The sequence below is a fragment of the Panulirus ornatus genome, chromosome 11, assembly GCF_036320965.1.
Source record: "Panulirus ornatus isolate Po-2019 chromosome 11, ASM3632096v1, whole genome shotgun sequence".
NCBI lineage: Eukaryota > Metazoa > Arthropoda > Malacostraca > Decapoda > Palinuridae > Panulirus > Panulirus ornatus.
The window spans coordinates 57,769,221-57,789,977 of NC_092234.1; the positions used below are offsets into that span (position 1 = coordinate 57,769,221).

At 42.1% G+C, this 20,757-nt stretch overlaps 1 protein-coding gene across 1 annotated transcript in view; it reads right to left on the reverse strand.

Moving 5' to 3' along the window:
- Positions 1-20,757, reverse strand: part of Als2 (Amyotrophic lateral sclerosis 2) — a 231,493-nt gene that overhangs the window by 59,229 nt on the left and 151,507 nt on the right. Inside the window, exons 13-14 of the mRNA XM_071666251.1 lie at positions 19,359-19,548; positions 4,984-5,150 (exon numbers count right to left, since the gene is read on the reverse strand). Coding sequence (XP_071522352.1) covers positions 4,984-5,150; positions 19,359-19,548 — 357 coding nt within the window. The remainder of the gene's footprint in view (positions 1-4,983; positions 5,151-19,358; positions 19,549-20,757) is intronic.

The window sequence follows — 20,757 nt, forward strand, 5'->3', positions numbered from 1 at the left end:
CCCTACCAGCTCACAGAAAGTAGGGCCCTAACAGTTTCACAGATGGCACCAAAAGCCATAGTGAAAAGGTTTATCATAGAAAATAAGGGTGGATAAGGTGAGAAAAACCAAACAACTGCTCACAAGGAACTGCCTCAGACAGAAAAGATTTTTCTTTCTTCAAAACCCACATTTCTGTTCTCATGCTTTGTGCCTAACGGGCAGAGACCATACACTAAAAATGGCAAATGAAACTCAGGAAAGAGAACGAAATGTCATTAATGGAGTAAGAAAGAACCCAAAATACTTTTCTCACATGCAAAATACAAATTCAAGATCATAAACTCCATCAGAGATTCTAAAAAGGCAGTAAGAACTGGAATTCAGTGAGCCAAAAATTACATTAAAGATATCCATATTTATTATTATACTTTGTTGCTGTCTCCCACGTTAGCGAGGTAGCACAAGGAAACAGACAAAAGAATGGCCCAACCCACCCACATACACATGTATATACACACATGTATATACATACACATCCACAAACGCACATATACATACCTATACATCTCAACATATACATATATATACACAATGAGACACATAAATATATACACATGTACATAATTCACACTGTCTGCCCTCATTCATTCCCATCGCCACCCCGCCACACATGAAATGACAGCCCCCCCCCATGTGTGCAAAGTAGTGCTAGGAAAAGACAACAAAGGCCACATTCATTCACACTCAGTCTCTAGCTGTCGTGTACAATGCACCAAAACCAAAGCTCCCTTTCCACATCTAGGCCCAACAAAACTTTCCATGGTTTACCCCAGACGTTTCACATGCCCTGGTTCAATCCAGTGACAGCACGTCGACCCCGGTATACCACATCGTTCCAATTCACTCTATTCCTTGCACGCCTTTCACCCTCCTGCATGCTCATGCTCCGATCACTCAAAATCTTTTTCACTCCATCTTTCCACCTCCAATTTGGTCTCCCACTTCTCCTTGTTCCCTCCACCTCTGACACATATATCCTCTTGGTCAATCTTTCCTCACTCATTCTCTCCATGTGACCAAACCATTTCAACACACCCTCTTCTGCTCTCTCAACCACACTCATTTTATTACCACACATCTCTCTTACCCTTTCATTACTTATTCGATCAAACCACCTCACACCACATATTGCCCTCAAACATCTCATTTCCAGCACATCCACCCTCCTCCGCACAACTCTATCTATAGCCCACGCCTCGCAACCATATATCATTGTTGGAACCAGTATTCCTTCAAACATACCCATTTTTGCTTTCCGAGATAATGTTCTCGACTTCCACACATTTTTCAATGCTCCCAGAACTTTCGCCCCCTTCCCCACCCTATGATTCACTTCTGCTTCCATGGTTCCATCCGCTGCCAAATCCACTCCCAGATATCTAAAACACTTCACTTCCTCCAGTTTTTCTCCATTCAAACTTACCTCCCAATTAACTTGTCCCTCAACACTACTGTACCTAATAACCTTGCTCTTATTCACATTTACTCTAAGCTTTCTTCTTTCACACACTTTACCAAACTCAGTCACCAGCTTCTGCAATTTCTCACACGAATCAGCCACCAGCACTGTATCATCAGCGAACAACAACTGACTCACTTCCCAAGGACTCTCATCCACAACAGATTGCATACTTGCCCCTCTTTCCAAAACAACCATGGAGACATCACACACCCCTGCCGCAAACCAACATTCACTGGGAACCAATCACTTTCCTTTCATCCTACACATACACATGCCTTACATCCTCGATAAAAACTTTTCACTGCCTCTAACAACTTCCCTCCCACACCATATATTCTTAATACCTTCCACAGAGCATCTCTATCAACTCTTATCATATGCCTTCTCCAGATCCATAAATGCTACATACATATCAATTTGCTTTTCTAAGTATTTCTCACATACATTCTTCAAAGCAAACACCTGATCCACACATCCTCTACCACTTCTGAAACCACACTGCTCTTCCCCAATCTGATGCTCTGTACATGCCTTCACCCTCTCAAACAATAACCTTCCATATAATTTACCAGGAATACTCAACAGACTTATACCTCTGTAATTTGAGCACTCACTTTTATCCCCTTTGCCTCTGTACAATGGCACTATGCAAGCATTCCTCCAATCCTCAGGCACCTCACCATGAGTCATACATACATTAAATAACCTTACCAACCGGTCAACAATACAGTCACCCCTTTTTTAATGAATTCCACTGCAATGCCATCCAAACCCGCTGCCTTGCCAGCTTTCATCTTCCGCAAAGCTTTTACTACTTCTTCTCTGTTTGCCAAATCATTTTCCCTAACCCTCTCACCTCGCACACCACCTCGACCAAAACACCCTATATCTGCCACTCTATCATCAAACACATTCAACAATCCTTCAGAATAATCACTCCATCTCCTTCTCACATCACCACTACTCGTTATCACCTTCCCATTAGCCCCCTTCACTGATGTTCCCATTTGTTCCCTTGTCTTATGCACTTTATTTACCTCCTTCCAAAACATCTTTTTATTCTCCCTAAAATTCAATGATACTCTCTCACCCGAACTCTCATTTGCCCTCTTTTTCACCTCTTGCACCTTTCTCTTGACCTCCTGCCTCTTTCTTTTATACATCTCCCACTCATTTGCATTATTTGCCTGTAAAAATCATCCAAATCCCTCTCTTCTCTTTCACTAATAATCATACTTCATCCCACAACTCACTACCCTTTCTAATCTGCCCACCTCCAACACTTCTCATGCCTCAAGCATCTTTTGTGCAAGCCATCACTGCTTCCCTAAATACATCCCATTCCTCCCCTACACCCCCTTACATCCTTTGTTCTCACCTTTTTCCATTTTGTACTCAAGTCTCTCCTGGCACTTCCTCACACAAGTCTCCTTCCCTAGCTCACTTACTCTCACCACTCTCTTCACTCCAACATTCTCTCTTCTTTTCTGAAAACCTCTACAAATCTTCACCTTCGCCTCTACAAGATAGTGATAAGACATCCCTCCAGTTGCACCTCTTAGCACATTAACATCCAAAAGTCTCTCTTTCCTGCACCTATCAATTAGCATGTAATCCAATAATGCTCTCTGGCCACCTCTCCTACTTACATATGTATACTTATGTATATCTCTCTTTTTAAACCAGGTATTCCAAATCACAAGTCCTTTTTCAGCACAAAAATCTACAAGCTCTTCACCATTTCCATTCACAACACTGAACACCCCATGTACACCAATTATTCCCTTAACTGCCACACCCAGGGCAAAAGATGGGAATAACTGGAAAAATAAGGAGATGGATATACAACTTTTTAACTATCCGATCATAACATGTAGTTGTAAACCATGTCATCCCCACTACCCCAACAGTAAAAAGCTCAGTCTGGGGTTCTGTACTGGCACCCCCATTCCTCATTCTTTTATCCGACACTGATGCAAACATGAGCCACAATTTCATATCACCTTTCGCATTTGATGCAAGTGCAAATATCACAACAAAACAAGATGTTGAAAGGCTACAATGAGACAAAACACAGTATTTAGCTGAGCACTCAAGAGCCACATGATTTTCCACGGAAATAAGTTTCAACTCCTCCAGTATGAGAAAAATGAAGATATCAAAAACAACACAGAATATCAGAAAGATAAAGGCACTATCATAAACCAGATGAATAAAGTGAAAGACCTCACACTAATGTCTAAAACCTTACCTACGGTAAACATAACAAAACAATGGTTGCCTCATGCAGAAGGAGGGCAGGCTGGATTCTGCTGACCTTCAAGACAAGAGAAGAAAGACATGAGGACTATCATAAACCAGATGAATAACCTGAAAAACCTTAAAGGAATAATGTCGAATAACCTAACCTTCAGTAAACATAACAAAACAATGAGTGTCTCATGCAGAAGGATGGCAGGCTGGATCCTGCTGAACTTCAAGACAAGTGAAGAAACACCAATGATGATATCATTCAAAGTGCTAATTCTTTCACTAATCGAATATTGTTGCATCCTAGCAACATCCTTCAAGGCAGGCAAAACTGCAGAATTCGAAAATGTTCAGAGATCTTTCACAGTTTAAAAAAGTGTGTGAAAGGAAAAAGTTGAGAGTAAATGGGAATAAGAGCAAGGTAGTTAGGTTCAGTAGGGTTGAGGGACAAGTTAATTGGGAAACAGCGATCAAGTATAATAAATAAATAAAAAAATCTTTCACAGCCCAAATTAATGTGGTAAAGTACCTCAATTACAAGAAACGGCTGAAATCTCTACGGCTATACTCTGCAGATGAACATGGGAGAGCATTATCATCATCTATACCTAGAAAATACTAGAAGGTATGGTTCCTAACTTACATTTGGAAATAATATCCTAACAGCAGAAGTCATGGAAACTGTAATATACTACCTCTAAAATCCAAAAGTGCTATATGCACAAAAAGAGAGAACACCTTAAACATCTAGGACCTAAGACTCTCCAAGAAGTTCCCTATTACCATCAAAAACAGGATGTGATGTAATGTGAGTAAAAGTGCTATGGACAAGTACCTACAAAGTGTAACAGACTAGCCAGACTGTGGGGGTTATGCAGACCTGAGGGCTTGTGCTTCCAACAGCCTGGTCGACCAATGACCAAATCCAACAACTTGGGCACACCCTGGGCTTTGGTGGTGAAGAACCCCAAAGACTTCACCAGGTACGGGATGGCTTGATAGCCAACAGAATAATGTTCACATCACCAAATAATGGAAGCCAATTGGAGGACAGTTCAAAGACAAGTTAATGACAAAACAGCTCTTTGAGTAGTTTTTAAGATGGGAAGCATAAATCTCATCAGAAAAAGGAGGGTTTGAAGCACGTAACTCCTAAAGACATCTGGAGAATCTCTCATAGCTCATGGGATGAACCGACTATGGAGAGAATCAATGAAGAAAAAACTAACCTTTTGCAATTTCATCCAGCACTCCATAGCCATGTTTAACGCCATTACTCCACTCCCCAGTGTATATAGAAGCTGCTTGAGAACTGATGTGTCCTTTTTTGAGTTCTCCATGTCCATGTGGTTGACTTTCATGAAGATATCCAATATAAACATCCTTGTTGGCATATCTGAGCAAATACAAAGTTATATCTTAATACAATCTTTTTAACTTCTTATTTATGCACAGGATAATTCCATGGAATTTTGAATAATCAAATGTTAAATCTGACTATCTTCCTTGAAGACCTTGATAGCTGTTGCACTGAGAATGAATTAGAAAAAATTCCAATTCTGCAATTTCAGAAAAAATACTTTTCATGAAAAGTATTTTTTTTTTTTTTTTTTTTCCCAAAAGAAGGAACAGAGAAGGGGGCCAGGTGAGGATATTCCCTCAGAGGCCCAGTCCTCTGTTCTTGGTGCTACCTTGCTAATGCGGGAAATGGCGAATAGTTTGAAAGAAAGAAAAGAAGGTTCTTTCTGTGTTATGATAGCTGCTAGCCAAGAATACTACTGTCTCGAATGGTCATGGTGAAGCCTGACTGATGTTAATATCAAATGAAGTTTTGAAAATATCAGAAAAAATGAACTACTAAACAGTCTGTGATAAGTTCAAACATATGCAACAGCAACCATCTGATCATGTGGTGCGGTGGTTAGGTGGTTAAAGACCTGTAACATTAAAATTCAATTCTTGCATACTACTACTACTCTAGAAGGCATGCCCCCCATGCATCAATACTCTGGATGGCATGCCCCCATTGCGCTAAGCTGTAAATAAGTTCTAGGACCATATTCATTACATATTCATACTGTATAGGTGGAGAGTCTTACACATGTGGAATATCAATGCAATCTAACATAACAGTAAACTTTCCCAGTAAAATGGCAAGTTTTAACATGGTGAACCCTAACCACAAGAGCCCAACATGAAACTAGTGGAATATAGACAATATAATAATAATATCCCTGGGGTTAGGGGAGAAAGAATACTTCCCACGTATTCCCTGCATGTCGTAGAAGGTGTCTAAAAGGGGAGGGAGAAGGGGGCTGGAAATCCTCCCCTGAAATTTTACTTTTTCCAAAAAAGGAACAGAGAATATTGGTATGTATATGTGCGTGTGTGGAAGTGTATGTATATACATGTGTACGTGGGTGGGCTGGGCCATTCTTTCATCTGTTTTCTTGCGCCACCTCGCTAAAGCAGGAGACAGCAACAAAGTATAATAAGATAATATAAAAATCATTATTATTACTATCATTATTATCACCATTATTAGCATTATCAATCAATCTATTATACTTCATTGCCATTTGCCGCGTCAGAGAGGTAGCACCTGGAAACAGATGAAAAATGGGCTATACACTCATATACACACACACACACACACACATATATATATATAGGCACATGAAAGAGAGACTTTTGGATGTTAATATGTTGAAAGGGGCAACTGGACAGATGTCTGATCATTATCTTGTGGAGGCGAAGGTGAAGTTTTGTAGAGGTTTTCAGAAAAGAAGAGAGAATGTTGGAGTGAAGAGAGTGGTGAGAGTAAGTGAGCCTGGAAAGCAGACTTCTGTGAGGATGTGCCACGAAAGATTGAGTGCAGAATGGGAAAAGGTGAGAGCAAATGATGTAAGGGGAATGGGGGAGGAATGGGATGTATCTAGGGAAGCAGTGATGGCTTGCGCAAAAGATGCTTGTGGCATGAGAAAAGTGGGAGGTGGGCTGATTAGAAAGGGTAGTGAGTGGTGGGATGAAGTAAGGATTGTTAGTGAAAGAGAAGAGATTGGCGTTCAGATGATTTCTGCAGGGAAGTAGTGTGAATGACTGGAAGAAGTATAAAAGAAAGAGGCATTAGGTCAAGAGAAAGGTGCAAGAGGTGAAAAAGAGGGCAATTGAGAGTTGGGGCGAGAGAGTATCATTCAATTCTAGGGAGAATAAAAAGATGTTTTGGAAGAAAGTAAATAAAGTGCATAAGACAAGAGAACAAATGGGAACATCAGTGAAGGGGGCAAATGGGAGGTAATAATAAGTAGTGGTGAAGTGAGGAGATCGAGAGAGTATTCTGAAAGTTTGTTGAACGTGTTTGATGATAAGAGTGGTAGATATAGGTTGTTTTGGTTGGGGTAGTGTGCAAAATGAGGGGGTCAGAGAGAATGGTTTGGTGAACAGAGAAGAGGTAGTGAAAGTTTTGCAGAAGATGAAAGCCGGCAAGGCGGCGGGTTTGGATGGTATTGCAGTGGAATTTATTAAAACAAAAATTGGGTGACGATGTTGTTGACTGTTTGGTAGGGATATTCAATGTATGTATGGTTCATGGTGAAATGCATGAGGATTGGCGGAATGCATGCATAGTGCTACTGTACAAAGGCAAAGGGGATAAAGGTGAGTGTTCAAATTACAAAGGTATAAATTGGCATGAAGGTGAATGGCGTGCAAGGAATAGAGTGCATTGGAACAATGTGGTATACTGGGGTGGACGTGCTGTCAATGGATTGAACCAGGGCATGTGAAGCGTCTGGGGTAAACCATGGAAAGTTTTATGGGGCCTGGATGTGGAAAGGGAGCAGTGGTTTTGGTGCATTATACATGACAGCTAGAGACTGAGTGTGAACGAATGTGGCCTTTGTTGTCTTTTTCCTGGCGCTACCTCGCACACGTGTGGGGGGAGGGGGTTGTCATTTCACGTGTGGCGGGGTGGCGATGGGAATGAATAAAGGCAGCAAGTATGAATTATGTACAAGTGTATATATGTATATGTCTATGTATGTATATATGTAGGGTAAGAGAGATGTGTGGTAACAAAAAGAGTGTGGTTGAGAGAGCAGAAGAGGGTGTTTTGAAATGGTTTGGTCACATGGAGAGAATGAGTGAGGAAAGATTGACCAAGAGGATATATGTGTCAGAGGTGGAGAGAACGTGGAGAAGTGGGAGACCAAATTGGAGGTGGAAAGATGGAGTGAAAAAGATTTTGAGTGATCGGGGCCTGAACATGCAGGAGGGTGAAAGGCATGCAAGGAATAAAGTGAATTGGAACAATGTGGTATACTGGGGTCGACGTGCTGTCAATGGATTGAACCAGGGCATGTGAAGCGTCTGGGGTAAACCATGGAAAGTTTTGTGGGGCCTGGATGTGGAAAGGGAGCTGTGGTTTCGGTGCATTTTTACATGACAGCTAGAGACTGAGTGTGAATGAATGTGGCCTTTGTTGTCTTTCCTAGCGCTACCTCGCACTCATGAGGGGGGAAGGGGGTTGCTATTCTATGTGTGGCAAGGTGGCGATGGGAATGAATAAAGGCAGACAGTATGAATTATGTACATGTGTATATATGCATATGTCTGTGTGTGGATATATATGTATACACTGAGATGTATAGGTATGTATATTTGCGTGTGTGGACGTGTATGTATATACGTGTGTATGTGGGTGGGTTGGGCCATTCTTTCATCTGTTTCCTTGTGCTACCTCACTAATGTGGGAGACAGCGACAAAGCAAAGCAAATAAATAAAATAATGTATATATGTATACGTTGAAATATTTAGGTATGTATATGTGCGTGTGTGGACATGTATGTATATACATGTGTATGTGGGTGGGTTTGGCCATTCTTTCATCTATTTCCTTGCGCTACCTCGTTAACGCGGGAGACAGCGACAAAGTATAATAATAAGAAAAAAAGTTTGTTGAGTATTCCTGGGAAATTATATGGGAGGTTATTGATTGGGAGGGTAAAGGCAGGTACAAAGCATCAGATTGGGGAAAAGCAGTGTGGTTTCAGAAGTGGTAGAAGATGTGTGGATCAGGTGTTTGCCTTGAAGAATGTATGTGAGAAATACTTAAAAAGACAGATGGATTTGTATGTAGCATTTATGGATCTGGAGAAGGCATATGATATGGTTGATTGAGATGCTTTGTGTAGGGTATTAAGAGTACATGGTGTGGGAGGTGAGTTGCTAGAAGCAGTGAAAAGTTTTTTCGAGGATGTAAGGCATGTTTATGAGTAGGAAGAGAGGAAAGTGGTTGGTTCTCAGTGATTGTAGGTTTGTGGCAAGGGTGCATGTTGTCTCCATTGTTGTTTAATTTGTTTATGGATGGGGTGGTTAGGGAAGTGAATGCAAGAGTTTTGGAGAGAGGGGCAAGTATGCAGTCTGTTGTGGATGAGAGGGTTTGGAAAGTGAGTCAGTTGTTGTTCGCTGATGATACAGCGCGGAAGCTGATGTGGGTGAGAAACTGCAGAAGTTGGTGACTGAGTTTGGAAAAGTGTACAAAAGAAGAAAGATGAGAGTAAAAGTGAATAAGAGCAAGGTTATTAGGTTCAGTAGGGTTGAGGGACAAGTTAACTGGGAGGGAAGTTTGAATGGAGAAAAACTGGAGGAAGAGAAGTGTTTTAGATATCTGGGAGTGGATTTAGCGGTGGATGGAACCACGGAAGCTGTGAGTCACAGGGTGAGGGAATGGGCAAAGGTTCTGAGAGCGTTGAAGAATGTGTGGAAGGCAAGAACATTATTTCAGAGAGTAAAAATGGGTATGTCTAAAGTAACAGTAGTTCCAACAATGTTATATGGTTGCGACTGCACGGGCTATAGAGAAAGGTTGTGTGGAGGAGGGAGGATGTGTTGGAAATGAAATGTTTGAGGACAATATGTGGTGTGAGGTGGTTTGATCGAGTAAGTATTGCAAGGGTAAGAGAGATGTGTGATAATAAAAAGAGTGTGGTTGAGAGAGCAGAAGAGGGTGTGTTGAAATGGTTTGGTCACATGGAGAGGATGAGTCAGGAAAGATTGACAAAGAGGATATATGTATCAGAGGTATAGGGAACGAGAGAAGTGGGACACCAAACTGGAGGTGGAAGGATGGAGTGAAAAAGATTTTGAGTGATCAGGGCCTGAACCACCCTGGCAGCAAGTGTGAATATGTACATGTGTATATATGGATATGTCTGTGTATGTATATTTATGTATACATTGAAATGTATAGGTATGTATATGTGCGTGTGTGGGTGTTTATGTATATAAATGTGTATTTTGAGTGGGTTGGGCCATTCTTTCCTCTGTTTCCTTGCACTACCTTGCTAACGTGGAAGACAGTGACTAAGTATAATAACTAAAAAAATAAATATATATATATATATATATATATATATATATATATATATTTATTTCTATTTATTATACTTTGTCGCTGTCTCCCACGTTTGCGAGGTAGCGCAAGGAAACAGACGAAAGAAATGGCCCAACCCCCCCCCATACACATGTATATACATACGTCCACACACGCAAATATACATACCTACACAGCTTTCCATGGTTCACCCCAGACGCCTCACATGCCTTGATTCAATCCACTGACAGCACGTCAACCCCGGTATACCACATCGCTCCAATTCACTCTATTCCTTGCCCTCGTTTCACCCTCCTGCATGTTCAGGCCCCGATCACACAAAATCTTTTTCACTCCATCTTTCCACCTCCAATTTGGTCTCCCTCTTCTCCTCGTTCCCTCCACCTCCGACACATATATCCTCTTGGTCAATCTTTCCTCACTCATCCTCTCCATGTGCCCAAACCACTTCAAAACACCCTCTTCTGCTCTCTCAACCACGCTCTTTTTATTTCCACACATCTCTCTTACCCTCACGTTACTCACTCGATCAAACCACCTCACACCACACACTGTCCTCAAACATCTCATTTCCAGCACATCCATCCTCCTGCGCACAACTCTATCCATAGCCCACGCCTCGCAACCATACAACATTGTTGGAACCACTATTCCTTCAAACATACCCATTTTTGCTTTCCGAGATAATGTTCTCGACTTCCACACATTCTTCAAGGCCCCCAGAATTTTCGCCCCCTCCCCCACCCTATGATCCACTTCCGCTTCCATGGTTCCATCCGCTGCCAGAGCCACTCCCAGATATCTAAAACACTTCACTTCCTCCAGTTTTTCTCCATTCAAACTCACCTCCCAATTGACTTGACCCTCAACCCTACTGTACCTGATAACCTTGCTCTTATTCACATTTACTCTTAACTTTCTTCTTCCACACACTTTACCAAACTCAGTCACCAGCTTCTGCAGTTTCTCACATGAATCAGCCACCAGCGCTGTATCATCAGCGAACAACAACTGACTCACTTCCCAAGCTCTCTCATCCCCAACAGACTTCATACTTGCCCCTCTTTCCAAAACTCTTGCATTTACCTCCCTAACAACCCCATCCATAAACAAATTAAACAACCATGGAGACATCACACACCCCTGCCGCAAACCTGGTAAATTATATGGGAGGGTATTGATTGAGAGGGTGAAGGCATGTACAGAGCATCAGATTGGGGAAGAGCAGTGTGGTTTCAGAAGTGGTAGAGGATGTGTGGATCAGGTGTTTGCTTTGAAGAATGTATATGAGAAATACTTAGAAAAGCAAATGGATTTGTATGTAGCATTTATGGATCTGGAGAAGGCATATGATATAGAGATGCTCTGTGGAAGGTATTAAGAATATATGGTGTGGGAGGAAAGTTGTTAGAAGCAGTGAAAAGTTTTTATCGAGGATGTAAGGCATGTGTACGTTTAGGAAGAGAGGAAAGTGAGTGGTTCTCAGTGAATATATATATATATATATATATATATATATATATATATATATATATATATATATATATATATATATATATAAAATAAACATAATATATATATATATATATATATATATATATATATATATATATATATATATATAGATTTATGTGCTGAAAAAGGACTGATGATTGGGAATACCTGGTTTAAAAAGCGAGATATACATAAGTATACTTATGTAAGTAGGAGAGATGGCCAGAGAGCGTTATTGGATTACGTGTTAATTGACAGGCGTGCGAAAGAGAGACTTTTGGATGTCAATGTGCTGAGAGGTGCAACTGGAGGGATGTCTGATCATTATCTTGTGGAGGCTAAGGTGAAGATTAGTATGGGTTTTCAGAAAAGAAGAGTGAATGTTGGGGTGAAGAAGGTGGTGAGAGTAAGTGAGCTTGGGAAGGAGACCTGTGTGAGGAAGTATCAGGAGAGACTGTGTACAGAATGGAAAAAGGTGAGAACAATGGAAGTAAGGGGAGTGGGGGAGGAATGGGATGTATTTAGGGAATCAGTGATGGATTGCGCAAAAGATGCTTGTGGCATGAGAAGAGTGGGAGGTGGGCTGTTTAGAAAGGGTAGTGAGTGGTGGGATGAAGAAGTAAGAGTATTAGTGAAAGAGAAGAGGGAGGCATTTGGACGATTTTTGCAGGGAAAAAATGCAATTGAGTGGGAGAAGTATAAAAGAAAGAGACAAGAGGTCAAGAGAAAGGTGCAAGAGGTGAAAAAAAGGGCAAATGAGAGTTGGGGTGAGAGACTATCAGTAAATTTTAGGGAGAATAAAAAGATGTTCTGGAAGGAGGTAAATAGGGTGCGTAAGACAAGGGAGCAAATGGGAACTTCAGTGAAGGGCGTAAATGGGGAGGTGATAACAAGTAGTGGTGATGTGAGAAGGAGATGGAATGAGTATTTTGAAGGTTTGTTGAATGTGTCTGATGACAGAGTGGCAGATATAGGGTGTTTGGGTCGAGGTGGTGTGCAAAGTGAGAGGGTTAGGGAAAATGATTTGGTAAACAGAGAAGAGGTAGTAAAAGCTTTGCGGAAGATGAAAGCCGGCAAGGCAGCAGGTTTGGATGGTATTGCAGTGGAATTTATAAAAAAAAGGGGGTGACTGTATTGTTGACTGGTTGGTAAGGTTATTTAATGTATGTATGACTCATGGTGAGGTGCCTGAGGATTGGCGGAATGCGTGCATAGTGCCATTGTACAAAGGCAAAGGGGATAAGAGTGAGTGCTCAAATTACAGAGGTATAAGTTTGTTGAGTATTCCTGGTAAATTATATGGGAGGATATTGATTGAGAGGGTGAAGGCATGTACAGAGCATCAGATTGGGGAAGAGCAGTGTGGTTTCAGAAGTGGTAGAGGATGTGTGGATCAGGTGTTTGCTTTGAAGAATGTATGTGAGAAATACTTAGAAAAGCAAATGGATTTGTATGTAGCATTTATGGATCTGGAGAAGGCATATGATAGAGTTGATAGAGATGCTCTGTGGAAGGTATTAAGAATATATGGTGTGGGAGGCAAGTTGTCAGAAGCAGTGAAAAGTTTTTATCGAGGATGTAAGGCATGTGTACGTGTAGGAAGAGAGGAAAGTGATTGGTTCTCAGTGAATGTAGGTTTGTGGCAGGGGTGTGTGATGTCTCCATGGTTGTTTAATTTGTTTATGGATGGGGTTGTTAGGGAGGTAAATGCAAGAGTCTTGGAAAGAGGGGCAAGTATGAAGTCTGTTGGGGATGAGAGAGCTTGGGAAGTGAGTCAGTTGTTGTTCGCTGATGATACAGCGCTGGTGGCGGATTCATGTGAGAAACTGCAGAAGCTGGTGACGGAGTTTGGTAAAGTGTGTGGAAGAAGAAAGTTAAGAGTAAATGTGAATAAGAGCAAGGTTATTAGGTACAGTAGGGTTGAGGGTCAAGTCAATTGGGAGGTGAGTTTGAATGGAGAAAAACTGGAGGAAGTGAAGTGTTTTAGATATCTGGGAGTGGATCTGTCAGCGGATGGAACCATGGAAGCGGAAGTGGATCATAGGGTGGGGGAGGGGGCGAAAATCCTGGGAGCCTTGAAAAATGTGTGGAAGTCGAGAACATTATCCCGGAAAGCAAAAATGGGTATGTTTGAAGGAATAGTGGTTCCAACAATGTTGTATGGTTGCGAGGCGTGGGCTATGGATAGTGTTGTGCGCAGGAGGATGGATGTGCTGGAAATGAGATGTTTGAGGACAATGTGTGGTGTGAGGTGGTTTGATCGAGTAAGTAACGTAAGGGTAAGAGAGATGTGTGGAAATAAAAAGAGCGTGGTTGAGAGAGCAGAAGAGGGTGTTTTGAAGTGGTTTGGGCACATGGAGAGAATGAGTGAGGAAAGATTGACCAAGAGGATATATGTGTCGGAGGTGGAGGGAACGAGGAGAAGAGGGAGACCAAATTGGAGGTGGAAAGATGGAGTGAAAAGGATTTTGTGTGATCGGGGCCTGAACATGCAGGAGGGTGAAAGGAGGGCAAGGAATAGAGTGAATTGGAGCGATGTGGTATACAGGGGTTGACGTGCTGTCAGCGGATTGAATCAAGGCATGTGAAGCGTCCGGGGTAAACCATGGAAAGCTGTGTAGGTATGTATATTTGCGTGTGTGGACGTGTGTATGTACATGTGTATGGGGGGGTTGGGCCATTTCTTTCGTCTGTTTCCTTGCGCTACCTCGCAAACGCGGGAGACAGCGACGAGGTATAAAAAAAAAAAAAATATATATTTTTGGTTTGTCACTGTCTCCCGCGTTTGCGAGGTAGCGCAAGGAAACAGACGTAAGAAATGGCCCAACCCACCCCCAATACACATGTATATACATACACGTCCACACACGCAAATATACATACCCATACATCTCAATGTACACATATATATACACACACAGACACATACGTATATACACATGCACACAATTCACACTATCTGCTTTTATTCATTCCCATCGCCACCTTGCCACACATGGAATAACATCCCCCTCCCCCTTCATGTGTGCGAGATAGCGCTAGGAAAAGATAACAAAGGCCCCATTCATTCACACTCAGTCTCTAGCTGTCATGCAATAATGCCCGAAACCACAGCTCCCTTTCCACATCCAGGCCCCACAAAACTTTCCATGGTTTACCTCAGACGCTTCACATGCCCTGGTTCAATCCATTGACAGCACGTAGACACCAGTATACCACACTGTTCCAATTCACTCTATTCCTTGCAGGCCTTTCACCCTCCTGTATGTTCAGGCTCCAATCACTCAAAATTATTTTCACTCCATCTTTCCATCTCCAATTTGGTCTCTCACTTCTCCTCATTTCCTCCACCTCTGACACATATATCCTCTTTGTCAATCTTTCCTCACTCATTCTCTCCATGTGACCAAACCATTTCAAAACACCCTCTTCTGCTCTCTCAACCACACTCTTTTTATTACCACAAATCACTCTTACCCTTTAATTATATACTTGATCAAGCCACCTCACACCACATATTATCCTCAAACATCTCATTTCCAGCACATCCACCCTCCTGCGCACAACTCTATCTATAGCCCACACCTCGCAACCATATAACATTGTTGGCACCACTATTCCTTCAAACATTCCCATTTTTGCTTTCCAAGATAACGTTCTTGACTTTCACACATTTTTCAATGCTCCCAGAACTTTCGCCCCCTCCCCCACCCTATGATTTACTTCCGCTTCCATGGTTCCATCCGCTGCCAAATCCACTCCCAGATATCTAAAACACTTCACTTCCTCCAGTTTTTCTCCTTTCAAACTTACCTCCCAATTGACTTGTCCCTCAACCCTACTGTACCTAATAACCTTGCTCATATTCACATTTACTCTCAACTTTCTTCTTTCACACACTACCAAACTCAGTTACCAGCTTCTGTAGTTTCTCACATGAATCAGCTACCAGCGCTGTATCATCAGCGAACAACAACTAACTCACTTCCCAAGCTCTCTCATCCACAACAGACTGTATACTTGACCCTCTTTCCAAAACTCTTGCATTCACCTCCCTAACAACCACATCCATAAACAAATCAAACAACCATGGAGACATCACACACCCCTGCCACAAACCTACATTCACTGAGAACCAACCACTTTCCTCTCTTCCTACTCGTACACATGCCTTACATCCTCGATAAAAACTTTTCACTGCTTCTAACAACTTGCCTCCCACACCATATATTCTTAATACCTTCCACAGAGCATTTCTATCAACTCTATCATATGCCTTCTCTAGATCCATAAATGCTACATACAAATCCATTTGCTTTTCTAAGTATTTCTCACATACATTCTTCAAAGCAAACACCTGATCCACACATCCTCTACCACTTCTGAAACCACACTGCTCTTCCCCAATCTGATGCTCTGTACATGCCTTCACCCTCTCAATCAATATCCTCCCATATAATTTACCAGGAATACTCAAAAAACTTTATTTTTTTTTTATTTTGCTTTGTCACTGTCTCCCGCGTTTGCGAGGTAGCGCAAGGAAACAGAAGAAAGAAATGGCCAAACCCACCCCCATACACATGTATATACACACACATCCACACATGCAAATATACATACCTATACATCTCAATGTACACATATATATACACACACAGACACATACATATATACCATGCACACAATTTACACTGTCTGCCTTTATTCATTCCCATCGCCACCTCGCCACACATGGAATACCATCCCCCTCCCCCCTCATGTGTGCGGGGTAGCGCTAGGAAAAGACAACAAAGGCCTCATTCATTTACACTCAGACTCTAGCTGTCATGCAATAATGCCCAAAACCACAGCTCCCTTTCCACATCCAGGCCCCACACAGCTTTCCATGGTTTACCCCAGACGCTTCACATGCCCTGATTCAATCCACAGCACGTCAACCCCGGTATACCACATCGATCCAATTCACTCTATTCCTTGCCCGCCTTTCACCCTCCTGCATGTTCAGGCCCCAATCACACAAAATCTTTTTCACTCCATCTTTCCACCTCCAATTTGGTCTCCCACTTCTCCTCGTTCCCTCCACCTCCGACACATATATCCTCTTGGTCAATCTTTCCTCACTCATTCTCTCCATGTGACCAAACCATTTCAAAACATCCTCTTCTGCTCTCTCAACCACGCTCTTTTTATTTCCACACATCTCTCTTACCCTTACATTACTTACTCGATCAAACCACCTCACACCACACATTGTCCTCAAACATCTCATTTCCAGCACATCCACCCTCCTGCGCACAACTCTATCCATAGCCCACGCCTCGCAACCATACAACATTGTTGGAACCACTATTCCTTCAAACATACCCATTTTTGCTTTCCGAGATAATGTTCTCGACTTCCACACATTCTTCAAGGCTCCCAGGATTTTCGCCCCCTCCCCCACCCTATGATTCACTTCCGCTTCCATGGTTCCATCCACTGCCAGATCCACTCCCAGATATCTAAAACACTTTACTTCCTCCAGTTTTTCTCCATTCAAACTTACCTCCCAATTGACTTGACCCTCAACCCTACTGTACCTAATAACCTTGCTCTTATTCACATTTACTCTTAACTTTCTCAACAAACTTATACCTCTGTAATTTGAGCACTCACTTTTATCCCCTTTGTCTCTGTACACTGGCACTATACAAGCATTCTTCCAATCCTCAGGCACCTCAACATGAGTCATACATAGATAACTTCACCAACCAGTCAACAATACAGTCACCCCTTTTTTGATAAATTCCACTGCAATACCGTCCAAACCCACTGCCTTGACGGCTTTCATCTTCCGCAAAGCTTTTACTACCTCTTCTCTGTTTACCAAATCATTTTCCCTAACCCTCTCACTTTGCACACCACCTCGACCAAAACACCCTATATCTGCCACTCTATCATCAAACACATTCTACAAACCTTCAAAATACTCACTCCATCTCCTTCTCACATCACCACTACTTGTTATCACCTCCCCATTAGCCCCCTTCACTGATGTTCTCCTTTGTTCCCTTGTCATATGCACTTTATTTACCTCCTTCCAAAACATCTTTTTATTCTCCCTAAAATTTAATGATACTTTCTCACCCCAACTCTCATTTACCCTCTTTTTCACCTCTTGCACCTTTCTCTTGGCCTCCTGCCTCTTTCTTTTATACATCTCCCACTCATTTGCATTATTTCCCTGCAAAAATCATCCAAATGCCTCTCTCTTATCTTTCACTAATAATCTTACTTCTTCATCCCATCACTCACTACCCTTTTTAATCTGCCCACCTCCCACGCTTCTCATGCCACAAGCATCTTTTGCGCAATCCATCACTGCTTCCCTGAATACATCCCATTCCTCCCCCACTCCCCCTACCTCCTTTGTTCTCACCTTTTTCCATTCTGTACTCAAGTCTCTCTTGTTACTTCCTCACACAAGCCTCCTTCCCAAGATCACTTACTCTCACCACTCTTTTCACCCCAACATTCTCTCTTCTTTTCTGAAAACCTCTACATATCTTCACCTTCGCCTCCACAAGATAACGATCAGACATCCCTCCAGTTGCACCTCTCAGCACATTAACATCCAAAAAGTCTCTCTTTCGTGTGCCTATCAGTTAACACGTAATGCAATAACGCTCTCTGGCCATCTCTCCTACTTACATAGTATACTTATGTATATCTCTCTTTTTAAACCAGGTATTCCCAATCACCAGTCCTTTTTCAGCACAGAAATCTACAAGCTCTTCACCATTTCCATTTACAACACTGAACACCCCATGTACACAAATTATTCCCTCAACTGCCACATTACCCACCTTTGCATTCAAATCACCCATCACTATAACCCAGTCTCATGCATCAAAACTACTAACACACTCACTCAGCTGCTCCCAAAACACTTGCCTCTCATGATCTTTCTTCTCATGCCCAGGTGCACATGCACCAATAATCACCCATCTCTCTCCATCAACTTTCAGTTTTACCCATATCAATCTAGAGTGTATTTTCTTACACTCTATCACATACTCCCACCACTCCTGTTCCAGAAGTAGTGCCACTCATTCCCTTGCTCTTGTCCTCTCACTTACCCCTGACTTTACTCCCAAGACATTCGAAAACCACTCTTCCCCTTTACCCTTGAGCTTTGTTTCACTCAGAGCCAGAACATCCAGGTTCCTTTCCTCAAACATACAACCTATCTCTCCTTTTTTCTCATCTTGGTTACATCCACACACATTTAGACACCCTAATCTGAGCCTTCGAGGAGGATGAGCACTCCCCGCATAACTCCTTCTTCTGTTTCCCCTTTTAGAAAGTTAAAATACAACGAGGGGAGGGTTTCCAGCCCCCCGCTCCGGTCCCCTTTAGTCGTGTTCTACGACACGTGAGGAATGCGTGGGAAGTATTCTTTCTCCCCTATGCCAAGGGATAATATATAATATATAATATATGAATAACAATTAAAAACTACAGTTAAAGTTATAAAATGATTAGATCTACATGTGGGCCCATTAAAAAGTTCTGTATCCATAATCTGCATAAGTCCAAAACTCATGGTTAAAACCTGACCATTTCAGACTTAAGAAATTCTATTTTGATATAGCAAAAACCACCAGCAAGAGAACAAAGGAGCTGCAGTCTCAATCTATCTTTTCTTTCAAATTACTTAACAACAGATATCTTACCTGATAATACCTTTTCCTTCAAGTTTCCCATTCTTCCAAGTTCCCTCATAAATAGTCACCCCAGCAGATGAGGGAACCTCTAATCTCCCAGGTCCATGATACACACTCTGGCGGAACTGTCCTTCATACCGCCTACCGTCAGGCCATGTCATGATACCTTCACCATGAAGTTTACCACAAAACCATTGACCTGGAAAGACCACAATAAAAAAGGACATTATCAAATGTATTCTTTATGATAATGAGTTCCATCTGTAACCATCTAACTAACTCCTCACAATCAAACAGACAGGCTCATGTAAGAATTCCTTTAATCCTTGAAGTGCTCCACAGTACATATGGAAGTCACAACAAAATTGGCATTCACAACACACTGCACATCAAGTTTCAATTCAGAATTGGCTGCTTCTGCCTTGAGGTGAAATTTACAGTCATTAACCTACTGACTTCTGATGTGTCCAACACAGCACAGGACTCCTCAGGCAGTTGATATCGAGCGTGACATAAACTGGGTCAATTCAAATTCCATGCACAGTAAATAGTATAGCTATGATTCTTGCAACAATCAAAAGCAATATTATTTCCTCTGAGCTTGTTAAAATCAATCAAACCAGTGTGGAGGATAGTGTATCATTTTTGCATTGTCCAGACGGCAAGGAAAATGTATATAAGTACAGTAAACCCTCATTCCCTGGGGATATGGGAGAAAGAATATTTCCCACGTATTCCCTGTGTGTCGTAGAAGGCGACTAAAAGGGGAGGGAGTGGGGGGGTTGGAAATCCTCCCCTCCTGCTTTTAATTTTCTAAAAGAAGGAAAAGAGAACGGGGCCAAACAAGGATATTCCCTCTAAGGCTCAGTCCTATGTTCTTAACGCTACCTCACTAATGCGGAAAATGGCGAATATTTATGAAAAAAGGGGGAGGGGGTGCCATTTCATGTGTGGCGGGGTGGCAATGGAAATGGATGAAGGCAGCAAGTATGAATATGTACATGTGCATATTATGTCTGTGTACGTATATATATGCATACATTGAAATGTATAGGTATGTATATGTGTGTGTGTGTGGGCATTTATGTATATATATGTGGGATAGGGGAGAAAGAATACTTCCCACGTATTCCCTGCGTGTCGTAGAAGGCGACTAAAAGGGAAGGGAGCGGGGGGCTGGAAATCCTCCCCTCTCATTTTTTTTTAATTTTCCAAAAGAAGGAACAGAGAAGGGGGCCAGGTGAGGATATTCCCTCAAAGGCCCAGTCCTCTGTTCTTAACGCTACCTCGCTAATGCGGGAAATGGCGAATAGTATGAAAGAAAGAAAGATGTGTATATGGGTGGGTTGGGCCATTCTTTCACCTGTTTCCTTGCACTACCTCGCTAATGTGGGAGACAGCAACTAAG